This window comes from Ursus maritimus, unplaced genomic scaffold (assembly GCF_017311325.1).
Source record: "Ursus maritimus isolate PB19 unplaced genomic scaffold, ASM1731132v1 scaffold_16, whole genome shotgun sequence".
In the NCBI taxonomy this organism is placed as follows: domain Eukaryota; kingdom Metazoa; phylum Chordata; class Mammalia; order Carnivora; family Ursidae; genus Ursus; species Ursus maritimus.
In genome coordinates this window covers 56,594,023-56,607,600 of record NW_024424008.1, presented here as the reverse complement: position 1 = coordinate 56,607,600, position 13,578 = coordinate 56,594,023, and the positions used below count along the sequence as shown (strand labels likewise).

At 44.3% G+C, this 13,578-nt stretch overlaps 1 protein-coding gene across 2 annotated transcripts in view; it reads left to right on the top strand.

Annotated features, from left to right (window-relative positions):
- Positions 1-2,146: 2,146 nt before the first annotated feature.
- Positions 2,147-13,578, top strand: part of ZC3H12C (zinc finger CCCH-type containing 12C) — a 78,733-nt gene continuing 67,301 nt past the window's right edge. The window contains exon 1 of one of the 2 annotated variants that reach the window (XM_008690109.2): positions 2,147-3,026. In XM_008690109.2, coding sequence (XP_008688331.1) covers positions 2,985-3,026 — 42 coding nt within the window. In that variant the 5' untranslated portion in view covers positions 2,147-2,984. Of the gene's footprint in view, positions 3,027-7,432; positions 7,556-13,578 lie in introns of those variants that run through there. The other variant, XM_040631248.1, reaches the window with a different exon arrangement.

Below are 13,578 nucleotides of genomic sequence, written 5' to 3'. Positions count from 1 at the left end.
GGAGTCCATACGTAGCTGATCTCTATGCCAAAGTCTAGCCTGACTCCGCCTCTGCCTATTAAGTTTAAACCTGTATGCTCTGGACAGACCACAGGATGGAAAACACAGAAGACAAACAGTTTCTCTAAGATCAGAGCTCACCGCCACCAAAGTCCTGATGGTGATCTGTGACCTACCAAAATCATTGAAAGCCATCAGATAGTTGCTTTATATTTCTCTCTTTAGCCTCAGTCCTAGGCACGCGGCACTCATTTAAGGGACCCGTGGAGATGTGCTTAAGGTTTTCTGCCTGGCTGGACCCTTCGTTTCTGACTCCTGGAGGCTCTTTGCCTGAAGATATGCTGAAATGTCTACGTACAGACAGAAATAGCTGGCAGTGGAACTTTCCCCCTTGACTTTCACTCTGAAGGTTAGAAGTGAGTACCTGGAACCGTGTAGGTTGGCTGTTTTCCCTGCATCCCTCTGGCCTTAGCCAGGAGGCTCACTTACCTGTCCCCTCTCCTAGACTCTGAAGCCAGCCTAGACCCTAAATCAAGGTGACTTTCCCAACCCAATCGCCCGGCTCCAGCGGTACAGTGACTCAGCAGCAAACGTGCTCTGCGGAGAATCCTCTTCTTCCTGTAAACTGCAGCCCTAATTACGGGCTATGTCTTCTCCTTTATTGTTGTGCTATTAGTTGCTAGTCTGGGGCAACTGTCTTGTTTTAATTTTTTGTGATTGGTTGTTTTTCTTTTTGCCTTCTCTTCTTCATTATTATTATTATTTTCTAAACCAACCCCCTACCTTGTCCGCTATTCCCTAGTTGGTTCCTTGCCTTTTGTCCTTCTAAGTATTTTTCTAACTCCCCAGTTCTTCTGAGATCTGAATTCTGCTTTGCCCATGATTTCAGAGACTGGAGGCCTGAACCCCAGGTCCCCTGGCCATGTTGGTACTGCCTTCTAACAGATCAATGACTAAATAGGCAGCCCCAGGCTGGAGAGTCATGGGCTGCTGTGGTCCCCAGGATGGAGCCAATCATAGTGCTTTCTACATGCTGGGCACCGAATTGCGGATGCTCCAGCGAGCAAGACAGAGCTCCTGCCTTCCTAGCACTTACATTCTGATCTGGGGAGACACAATAAAACAAATACATATAATTCTAGTTGATGAATACCATCTGCCCCAGGCCTCCTGATGACTATCTGTGAGGCCAGCAGCTTACAGGAATTTTTCCTGTATCTGCTCATGAGAACTTCCCCGAACGCTCCCTTTAGGTAAAGCAGTCCCATCAGAGATCCTCATAGAATGAGTCTGGAGCCTTTGGCAATGAAGTTGTAAAAACACTGACTAACCCTGCTAGTGTTGGCTGGGAAGCCTTTAGCAGTTTTGGGATCGCTCCTTCCACATGACCACGGGTATCTTTCCCTTGCCTGGGAAGCCCCGGAGCGCACACGTGCAATTCACAGGACTCCCGCAACTTCCTCTTCCTTGTGGCCAGGGTACTATTTCCAAAAATAGTATCTGCTTATTTATAAAATCAAATAGAAAGGGGTGGACAGTAGCCCACGTCATGGAAAAATGTGGACTTTAAAAATATGTTTTTGAATAGTTAATTCAAGTACACAATTTAAAAGTCAAAAAGCTGGGGTGCAGGCTGGCTCAAGTCAGTAGACTGTACAACTCTTGATCTCAGGGTTGTGGGTTCAAGCATCACGTCTGGGGTCGAGATTGCTTAAAAAGAAAATGTAAAAAAAAAAAAGAAACAAAAAAAAACCTTAAATAAATTAAATAAAATTCAAAAGCTATAAATGGTTATAGAATAAAAGATAAATCTCTTTTGCACTCTTCCTTCCTGATAATTGTCCAGTCTGCCCGCCCAGGACAATCAGCATTACCAGTGTCTTGTGTGTCCTTCCAGAGATAATACCGTGCACATTTAAGCCCATGCAGAGATCTTCTTTGTTTTTCCACACACATAGAAGCACACTAGATACACTGATACTTGCCTGACTTTTTAAAAAACAATTCCATACACATAAAGCCACTTTACTCTCTTTAATAGGTGAATGACCTAATGTATGAAGATACCACAATTTCTGTAGTTTCCTATTAGTAGATATTTATTCTTTTTTTTTTTTTTTGCCTTTGCAAATAATGCTGCAATTAATATTCTCCTGAGAGTGCTTTTTCACATAGGATGCGGTCTAACTTGAAAATTCCGTAATTCCCTCTCCAGCTAGCTCAGTGGTGTACATTTGTAATTCTGTATACTGATTTCCTTTAAAACAACAGATGCTCACAAAGGTGATGAGGATGTTTTTGGTGCACTTGAAATTCCATATGAAAACAAAAATTTTACACTTCTGAGGAAGGTGAGCTGCAATGAAACATGTGGCCCTTGTCAAAATAGCCAAGCAACACCTTAGGAACATTTTTAAATTCAACATTAAGTGTTTATTGTTTTCAGAACTCCTGTGTTGACCCAATGTGGTAAACGAGAGCAGCCACGCTGTCTGGTTCAGGTAGAAAGCCGAGCACATGACTGTATGACACAGCATATTGAAAACCTGGCTGTTCTGCTCTCTGGTGGCCTCCCACAAATGCTAGGGGGAAAAAAAAAAGAGTCATGCTGCTAATATGGAATCTTGTGGTAACTCATCAAAAGAAAGAAGTCCTGGGATTGGCCAACAGCACCTATCTCATGTCCTCTAGTTTCCTTTCCCTGCAAACTCGGCGTTAAAAAGCAATTCTAAGCAGTCAATGAAGGACATGGGCAAGAATGTGTTTTATTCCTCTGTGTCTGTCTTACACAGATCATGTGCTTAGGAAATGGTTGTGTAGGGTAATGCTATTAAGAAAACTTTACATTTCCTGCATGGTTGGAATTAACCAGGACTTCTCTGGAAGACATAAAAGAAACTGCATGAAAAATCGTAGTAGTCATCTGGCTATGGGTGCAAAGCTCATCACCTGAAGGATATCAAGTGCTGGCCCAAGATCTGGAGATGAAGCACATGGAAGGGGCTGTTGACTTTGTCTCAACTAAGGTAAGTGTTTTGGTAGAAATGGAGGAGGCAGGAGAAAGAGTTCTCTCATATCCTCAAGTATATCCACTGGGCACACACATTTTCAATGAGAAAACACCTAGGACACCACTAGGAGAGCTCTGGATAGAATGGAAGCAGTTGCTGGGGGGGGGGGGTGCCACTTTTGAATCTGAGGGTGACTTATGGGTCATCACTTTTGAAGTCTCTGGAGGTCTTAGAGAAGGTGGCTGGCCATTGGAAAGTCTAGGCTGAGGCAGCCAGGTGGGATGTGATTGCCATCTGAAACTCTTGTCTTTTGAGGTTCAAATGTGAATGTAGGTGTGGAGCAGTCTCCCTGGGAGCTATGTATTAGAAAGAAGTGCTGCTCTTGCAACCATTCTCTCCACCCCCCCCATCACCCCCCCCACACCCACCCCCACCCCTAATCTGTTCTTTCCAAAGCATTCTCTTTTAACTAGTGAGGCCAGGCCAGTCCAGGGCTTTGCCTACTATGGAGCCTCAACCACTCAGATTCTTTAATAATGTGCAATTCAGAGTCTCAGTTCGAGGTCCAGCCTTGATTTTATAACTAGAATACAGATAGGCTGTCTCTCCAGAATTGGTAATGGCATGGTAATGGCAAACATATTTGCCTAATGCCTATTTTGAAGTTTTATCATCAGACATTAAAAATTTGATCCTCACTTTCACTACCTGCAGAATGAAAAGTGGGACCAGATGAAATGATCTCCAAGTTTTCTCTCATCAGTCTTACGTTCTCTGAACTTGAAATTTCTTTCCTATTTATTCTCTTTTCCTTTTAAGTAAATATAACTTGGAGTCAAGAAAAGATGATCTCCCTAATGCTTGTTTGTCTCAGAGCCATAGAAGCTTTTTATTTTTGTGAGAGCTTTTCTTTCAATTCTGGTTTACTTAAGATGAACAACCATGCTTAGTTATTATTATAATAGGGAGCATTTGAAGTTTTCATACTCTCTCAATAACATAAAAGTCTCATTTACCCAAGTCTTTGTCTTTTCTAGATAATACTATAAAACATTTGCACATGCATATCCCACCGTTACCACAAATACATGCCTAAAACCAAACTGTTCTAAACATTTGTTCAAAAAAGTAGTTCCTCTACCCCTGAACTTCCCCTTTTTTTCCAGTCAGCATTACTATAGGTTTCACATTCACACTTGAGAAGTTATTTTGGACTTCTCCCCTTTAAGTCCATCTTCGTCAAGCGTATGCAATCACTCGGTGCTTTTCAGGTCCTAATGTCTCACTAAACTGTCCCTTCCTCTCCTCCCTCACTATTTACTTCAACAGTTCTCACGTCTGTTCTGCCATATTGGATGTCAGACATGTTTCCCTGTTCCAGTCCTTCCCCTTGCAAAACCATCCAGTAACCATCACAATATTTATTTTCCTAAAATAGGATGTTCTCCATGTCACCCTGCGTTCAAAACCCTTCACAATTCCCCACTGTATACAGTCTATGCTGACCTCAATCTCCCTCTTTCTCTCTCTGTCTCTGTCTCTGTCTCTCCTTTTGCAGGTCTCTGTGTGATTTGCTCCTACTTGTCCTTAATCCCTCTTTTCCACATTTCCCTGTCACTCCATCTTTGTTTATGCTGTTCCACTGAAATGCCCTTCCCCACCCTCTCTGTTTGTCAAAATACTATTCCTCTTCATTATCCAGCCTTGTTTTTTTTTTTTTTTTTTTTTTTTTTTTTTTTTGTTCTTTCTGAAGCCCAGGGTCATCTTCTGTGTGCATCTTCCCCACCACTTCAACTTAAGGCAACTCTTCTGTCCTCTGAAACGTCATTGCATTTATTACCCATGACATATATTTAACACTCCTCCATTCTCCTGTCTCCTTAGTGTTCTTCAAACTTTTGTATGTTTTTGTCTCCCCAACTACATAGGAAGGTAAGTAAGGGCACTTGCAGTATCACATTCCCATAATGGGTCCTGATGCCAGAGGGAGACTGTGTGCTCACCCTTGCACTGTTACTCCCTGACTGTAAACTTGGTCTGAGTTTTCTCATCTGTGAAATGGAACCAGTGATAGTTATTCAATCCCTCACAGGGTTTTGTGGACGTTATATGAGAGAGCTCGTGCAAAGTGCTTAGAATGGTAAGCATTCCCAAAATGTTGGCAATTACAATAATTATTCATGTCTCTTAGCTCCAAAGTAGCTAATAGAGTGGCTTCGTCTATGACCACACTTAATTGATACTGAATGGAATTCAGTTGAGTCAATGAGGAAAATAACGTAGAGTGTGTGGGTGATATATTGTGGAGTAGGGGAACTCCTGGCGTCGCTCAAATCATGCCACAGATGCTGAAATTATTGTTAGCCAGCCAGCCTCTTTTTAGGTCCCTGCCACTCCCTAATACTGCTCAAGAGATTTCTGAGGGTTTGGCTCAGTGAACAGGGGATGATTTCCCTCCCTTCCTGCCAATAGAAACTGACCAGGCTTCAGAGAGCAGACATCCTAAGGGTCTTAAAGGTGATACCAGAAAAGTGGACCAGAGAGCTCTCATGTCCCCAAGGAAGGCTACCAGTCTGCTATTTCTCTTAGTAGGGCCCAAGACTGGCCTGCTGAAGTGGAAAGCAGGCTCAGTGAGATGCACCCCTCTCATCTTGCAGCATGATGTTGCCCAGGGGTACCAGCCAGCAGGATTCTCTCAGCTGGGACCCTGTCATCAATAGCCAAAGGGCTACAAATATTGACCAAAGAAGTGGGGACATCTCTGCTGCTCAACTGAGCCATAAAGGCAGACTTTTAATTTTTTAATTTTTTTCGAGAACTGGAAACTCTAAAGCTTTAGCCCAGTAAGCATTAGGGATCTCACTGCCATTAAGTAGCCCAAGCAAATTCAACAGATCCAGGCTTAAACCATATATGCTCTATTGAAGACAAATCAGAGAGGCAAGAAATGATTGTATTAAGGGTGAAAAGTGTCATCAAAGGCATGAACTCTGGTCCAGTGAAACAAGTCTGTACTTTGGATGCAGACAGACCTGTATTCTTCATATTCAAACTGTGTCATTTCAGCAAATTTTTCTAACCTCCATTTGCTGAGGGATAAAGGGGATTATAACCCCTAGCTCACATGGCTGTGGTGACACATAAATGAGATAAAGCATTTAAGGCAGGCTCCCTAGTCTGTGGCACATGCTAGGGGCACAATCCACATAAATTCCCTTCCCTTTCACTCCAAAAGCAGATGCATCCTGTCCAAGGCTGGCAGTGGGGCACCTGGTGATAATTCCACAGGCAGGTGAATACGATTATTCGAATATCATTGAAAAGTTGGCCTAAATTGTACCGGGTGTTGGCCAATTGACAGAAGAAAAAAAAAAAAAAAAGGCTATCTGCTCTCGGGGCTTTTCACACTTGCAATTCAGTGCAGAGTGCTGTCTCCTCCCAACCTCTAGAAAGAGATCTGGATTTATCCTGGGCTTAACCTCGATTTTGACATATTGCCATTTCCAATAAGGCCAGTTTCCTTGCCGAAAGAAGTCCTTCCCCTGGGTGAAATCCCAACAGCTTCATTTGTGTAAGTTCCCTTATTGGTCTTGCTAATACGGGTGTGGTTTTTCCTCATTACAGAATATTGATAATAAGCAAACAGCCACGGGAAACTCTCCCTAAGCAGGCAGCCTCTCGGTTCCCTAGACTGTCCAGGGAATGGTCCGCATTATTGCTGGGAGGACAAGGTGTTGCCCAGCGGAGAGGCGCTCTCCTGGACCGGGCTGGGGGAGCGGGACCGGAGGCCGGGATCCCCGGGCCGGGCCGCGCCGGGGAAGGGAAGGGGTGCGAGGGGAGGAGGCGCGGGAGCCTCCGTGGAGCCCGACAGGTTCCAGCGGCTCCCCTCACCCCTCTCCACGCCTCCCGGGTTTTCCCCTTGGCTCGGGGTTTCCTGTTTCAGTTCTCGGTGATCTCCAGCAGCAGGTGCTGGTTTGCCAACCTCGGCTCCAGAGGAGGCGAAGGAGAAGGAAAAGAGGGAAGGGGAGGAGGAAGCGGCGCAGCGGCTGCGGCTGCGGCTGCGGGCGGGCGGCCGAGGAGCGAGGCGGCAGGCGGGAGAGCCGGGTTCGCTCTCGCCCGCGGAACAGCGGCGCGGGCGGCCGGCGAGCCGAGGCCCCGGCGTGCGGCCGGGCGGGCGGGCAGGCATGGGGGAGCCTCCCGCTCGCCCCGCGCCCTAGCGGCGGCCGCGGCGGCCCAGGGCGGAGGCGAGACGCGGCCGCCCGCCGCAGGGCCCCGGGGCCGCCCCGGCTTCCAGGGCATGTTGTGATGGCCGCTCATAAGAGACCGCAAGTAGGTTGAGCAACATTCCGCGTGCGCGCGCGGCCGGGGCGCGAGTTGTGCAAGCCGGGGGAGGGGGCGCCGGGGCCGCGGCCCGCGGGGAGGGAGGGCGCTCGGGCGGGCGCGGCGCCGCGCGGGGAGGGCCCGGGTGGCCGCTGTTGCTGCGGGCCCCGCCGCCGGCTCGCCGCTTCCTCGCAGGGTCGGCCATGCCGGGTAGCGGCCCCCAGGTTTGTCGGGCGGTGGGGGAGGGGGCTGGGCCGCGGCCCGGTGTGGGGTGGGCGGCGGCCTGAGGGAGCCGCGCGAGGCGGGGGGGAGGGCGGCGGGGCTGGGAGGCCGCGCCCGAGCGCCGGGCGGAGAGGCCGGGGACCGGAGCGGCGGCGCTGGGCGAACTCCAGGCCCCGGGCGGGTCGGGGCCCCCCCGGAGGTCGAGGGGAGCCCCGAGCGCCCGCGGCTCCGGGGGCTCGGGTGGGGCCGGGTGGAGAGCCAGGCTCGCTGTGGCTGCCGGCAGAACCGTCCTCGCCGGGATCTCGAGCTAGGTGAGGCCGGCGACCCGGGCCCCGCGGCCTAGGGCAGCGGTCCACTCCCGCCCGCCCCGGGGCACGGACGCCGAAGATGGAGGCGAGCCCGGGCGCTCCGGACGGAAACGGACGCACGGCGCCGCGCGCTCGCGGGGTGAGGCATCCTCTGGCACCTGGGAGCCAGCCCCAGCCATTAGCCTTATATTCCGTGTCTCTGCGGCCGTGCCGACCCCTGCGGAAACCCCTCGCCCGTCCTCGTCCCTCCCGCGCCCCTCACCCCGCAGGCTCGGGCGCACTCGCATTTTCACCCCGCGTTCATGGTCCATGGGCTGCTGCTTCCTATTTTCAACCCCCTACACAGACCTGTTCCAGATCGAACTTGGAGAAGCGAGCCCCGCTTTCCTTCCCTAAACTGCCTCCCCCTTTACCCCTTAAAATCCTTCAGAAACAGCCTTCGCTTCCAAGTACTGATTACTCTGCCTGGGAGTCATGCCATTTGGGTAACCGTTAACAGTACTGGTCTGTGCTCTGTGTTTGGTGATAAAGAGATGAAATACGAATCCAGATTTAGGGAAAGTTTTCCTATTGGTTGCGAGACTGTGTCAGAGTATCCCCAGGCCGGTGAGGCGCTTATCGATTCAGATTTTTTTTTTTTAAACCATCTTAGAATAGTTACAGAGACACTTGGGGCTAGTATATTTAGAAATTTGGTAAAGTTCATTAATTCTTTACTCATTTCCTCGTTTAGTTTTTCTAGTGCATATCATAAACGGAAGGCAGTGCGTATGTCTCTCAAACACTTTTTGGGCTTTTCCAAGAACCACAAGAAGTCAGCAGTACAGCGTACTATATATTTAAGTCTTAATATATTTAGGTTGTAGAAGGTATGACTTCCATTTATTCAATCACTCACATGTAAGTTAATTTTAATAGAAATTTCTTGAATTTGGGTGTCCTCCAATTTTTGACTATAAACATAGCTTCACTTGTTTTCTTCCAATTTGGCGTTCTTATTTTAAGTTACCTAAACCTCTTTATTTGAAGGTACCCTTAAATATCAGAATGATCTGGTAACTGAGTATCTATAATTCAAGATGTTTGAGTATTTTTACTTTAAGAATGGGTTTTACTTTCAAAGTACGTTTAATTTCTACCTCAAGCATCTATCTGGTCATCACTGAAGTACTCAAACATTACAAGCAAAGTAAAATGAACTTTTAAACAAAACAACAACAAAAAGGCCAGTATTTTTTAAATTGCATTTGATAATGAACATCTTATGCAATTAGTTTATTATATGGAAAATATTGAAGAATAGGAAACAGAAACTTGGAATGTTTGTATGCTGATGGGAGTTTTTATTAGTCACTTCCTTTTATTACATATTTGTTTTAATTACAAGACTAATAAAAACATCCTATTTTTTATCACTGGCTTCTCTGCAGCTATGTTTACATGGATTACATTGGCCAGGTGCTTCATGGAAATTCTATTTTTAAAACATTTTCCTGGGTTACCTTGTTTTCATTCTAGCAGACCATGATGATTTTTACATTAATTTAAATTACTGTAACAGATGTAAAAGTGTTGCTATCATTTTATAACTTTTAATACCATTTCTATGCCCTTTTATATCTTTTTATACTCTTTCTGGGCTTTTCATTGTTTTTGTAGATACATTTGGAAGAATTCTCTCATGCTGATTTGATAGCAGTTTTAAAGAAACGAATATAAGATATTAAGTGGGAGACTTTTTTATCCTTTTAGTGTTAGAACGTAGGATTGTAAACTGATCTGCAGTTGTTGCTCACTTGACACTGGTAAGCTTTTATTCCCTCAGCAAACAATTAATTTAGTATTGATCTAGGTGCTGCATAAGGCCCCTGACCTCTAAAAGAAGAGAGGTTATGAACAGATAGAACGTAATGCTGGATGAAATATACTCAGTGGGACAAGCAAAGAATAAGAAATGCAGGTACCGTAGTAGGGAAGGCTGCATGCTGGGGCTTAAAGGTAAGGTGCAAGCTAGTAGAGCTGGATAGGAGTCATTTCCAAGTGAATAATGCTGTGAGTCAAGGAAAGCAGGGAGTGGGTGGGCCAGTCTGTCTGGAACATTAAGTAGGTGATAGGAGTAGTGAGTGATTGAAGTGGCAAACATGGTTTCAGGATATAGTTTTTATTGGAAAGAGAAATCTTAAGTGAGAAGGTCAGGGAATCACAAAAATGTATTAAATTGGGTTTCCAGATTTAAACTGAAGTAAAACCACGTTAAAAATACTGAGATTCTGGGGTTTGATCTCAAATCTTCCAAATGTTGTCAAAACAAAACAAAACAAAAAAACAACTTGCGTTTTTAAGTGCTAATATTCCTCATGGACCTACAACATAGAAAATCTCATGACTTCACAAAGCTTGGATTTTAAGATTCACCAAAAAACATGTTGTAATTATTGCTGCTGTTTCACTAGTGACAGTTCAGAGAAATGGTGAATTTGGAATATGATTTTTGTACTCTATTTCATCCCAGACTATGTCTCCAGGATCTTGAAAAAGAAAACTTTATGGGATTCTTGAGATATTTAAATGAGATAGCATGTGAAAAGTACACCCTGTCTAGCACGTAGTAATTTTGGTACTTGATGGCATAAAGATGACGTTCAGAACTGTAATGTGGGGGTTGTCAGTTCCCTATCTTTGCTGCGGTTTTCATAGCTGACATGATAGCTATTATATACTGGGCACCGAGATGCCAGGCACCATACTTATGCACTGCTTTTATTGTCCTTGTTCTGTAGATCAGAAAACCCAGACACAAGAGTTTAAATACCTTTAAGTCGCACATCTAGAAAGTTGTAGAAGGGAGTTTGAACCTATGCGGTCTGACTTTAAAAACCATGCTCTTACCCATTGGCAGTTCTGCTTCCCTGTGATTTACTTTGTTCCCTAAAAGATGTGTCCTTGCGTGTACGTATGTTGATGCACATCGTCTGAAAATTAAGAGATTCATGATAATTAGCATTATGGGTCTGGAAAATAAGAGAGGTATGTTAACCTTTTCTCTACAAAGTACTCCAGTGACAGGACAACACTGTCTGGCCAAATTGTTTGAAGGCAAGGACCATGTCTTTCCAGCAGGTGTTTTAGGTCCATAAGAAGATAAGCCTGAAGACAGTTTTAGTCTGGTATGGCATATGTTTACACAGCAATGTAGTTCCACCAAAGGGAGCCTTTTTTTTTTTTTTTGGCGGGAACCTCAAAGGTTTTTTATGAGTAGCGGTTTTTATTGATTTTCCCAACACTTATCTCTGACTGTAGTAATGTACTTAATTGTGAAGAACTTAGAAAAGGTAGAGAAATGTGAACAATTTTTAAAACCCCCGTAACCCTGAGATAACTAACAACATTATGATGGATTTCTTTCTTTAATTTTCTATACATTGGCAAAGGATTGTTTTACTTCCTTCATTAAAATGAAAATGGAAGATAATCCCCCATAAAGCATAGTGTACATGGTTCTGTGTCACAACACTGACAGTAATTCTTAGCTCCGTGAACTAGTCCACAAGCAGATGTCTGAAAATACAAAGTGTTCTGCCTTTAAGATAATTATCAAATCCCTAAGTGTGGATAGGGAAGAAGTAGAAAATCCCAAGGTTGTCCTGTTTGTCTGGAACATTTTCCCCTATTCCCCTTTACCTTTTGCCTGGCTCATATGCCACTGTTGAGGCCTCAACTTAGATCTCACTTAGTTTACTCTTGTACTTTTAAGATTGATAACAGTAGGTAACACTTAATTGTGCCTGTCATTGTTCTAGGTGCCATACACGTATTGTGTGCAGTGCTTATCGCCGCCTCTTTCATGGGAGTTTGTTCATAAAAAGAGATCTTTTCTTATATAATTAGAACGATACTGTTTATAGAGTTTTGTATCCTGCCTTTCTATCCCCAGTGAGCATACACTAAGGATTTTCTCATGATATTAAAAATATTTCAGGGCAGGACGCCTGGGTGGCTCAGTTGGTAGAGTGTCCAGCCCTTGATTTCAGTTCAGATCATGATCTCAGGGTCCTGGGATCAAGCCCTGGGTCGGGTTCTGTGCTCAATGGGGAGTCTGCTTGAGGATTCTCTTCCTCTGCCCCTCCCCCTGCTTGTGCGCGTGCTCTCTCCTGCTCTCTCTCTCAAATCTTCGAAATATTTTTTCTGTATTTTTTAAAACATTTTCGTCCTAAGAACATGTCACTTTATTTAATCATTATTTCAGTTAGACATGTTTCCCCCCCCCCAATATTTTAATATCATAATGCATTAGTTGAATGTCCCACTTAGAAAAAAAAATGTTTTCTGCATCTGTGTTCTTAGGATTCATAGAAGTCATGATCAAAGTGAATAAGCTTTAAGGTTTTTGATGGCCAAAGGCTTTCCAGAAAAATTGTATGGATAGGTACACCTATTAGCAAACAGCAAGAGAGCTGATCTCATTCCCACATGTGAATGCACTGTTGACTTTTTAAATTTTTAACAGATGAACATTAATATCTAATTTTAATGCTGAATTTTTTTTCTACTTTAAATTGTTAAAGTAGTACAAGTTGATGAAGAAAAAGCAAAGAGAAAATGAAAGCCACCTGCAATCTCCTTCCCCAGAAATAACTAATGTAAATATTTGGATAAATACTCTTCTATCTTTTATTCCCATAGGTATGCTTTACAGAATTTTTACTTGGGTTTTTAAATAAAAACACAAGCGTTTCATAGTCTCCCAGCTTCAGGCAAAATTATTTGCTTACTCCCTTGTGTTTTCAAAATACAGTATATTTCCTCCCTGAGCCTTGAATATCTGGTGGTGGTGAACTGTTTTCTTCTTTATTTTCTTCTATTTTCTGCTTTCTGTGTCTCTGCTCTCCATCTGTAAAACAAAAGATACTGCCTAGAGCATAGATTTGTCATAACCATTTACTGATAATACAAAATGTTGATAACAGTACCTTTACTGTGCCTAGAATTTTTTTTTAAAATCTTGTTTTAGGCTCCCTGAGGGCAGGGGCTTGGTGGTCTACATTGTTGTATCCCAAGTCTTGTACAGCACTTGGCACATAGTAGACACTTCACAAGTGTGTTTTTATTGTTAAAGGCCATATAGTGCTTAAGATGAATCTGCTGATGTGGGTAGGATGAACAAAAGCCTGTAGATGGCTAAGAGATGGTCACAATAATTAATTCAGAGCGAATAACACAATTGGTAGCCAAACTAAAAAGCTTGCTTTAGAGTGTATGATGTGATTTCTTTTCTTTTTTTTTTTTTTCAAAAATTTTATTTATTTATTTGAGGGAGAGCACAGGCAGAGGGAGCAGGAGAGGGAGAAGCAGCCTGATGTGGGGCTCCTTGCGGGGCTCGGTCCCAGGACCCTGCGATCATGACCTGAGCCAAAGGCAGACGCTTCACCGACTGAGCCACCCAAGCGCCCTAGAATATATGATGTGATTTCTTGAAGGGCCATACACATTTGCCTCCTAAGAATATAATTAACCTTATCTACCCCACAGCAGGGGAAGGATATTATAGAAGTGACTTTTCTAGAACATTTATTTTTAAAGTCTTTCAAGAGCAAAACATTTCAACTATTAATTTTTTCCTTGTTTTTCTTTGTTGTTGTTTTAAGTAGGCTCCACGCCCAACATAGGGCTTGAACTCACAACCCTGAGATTAAGAGTCATAGGCTCTACCTCTGAGC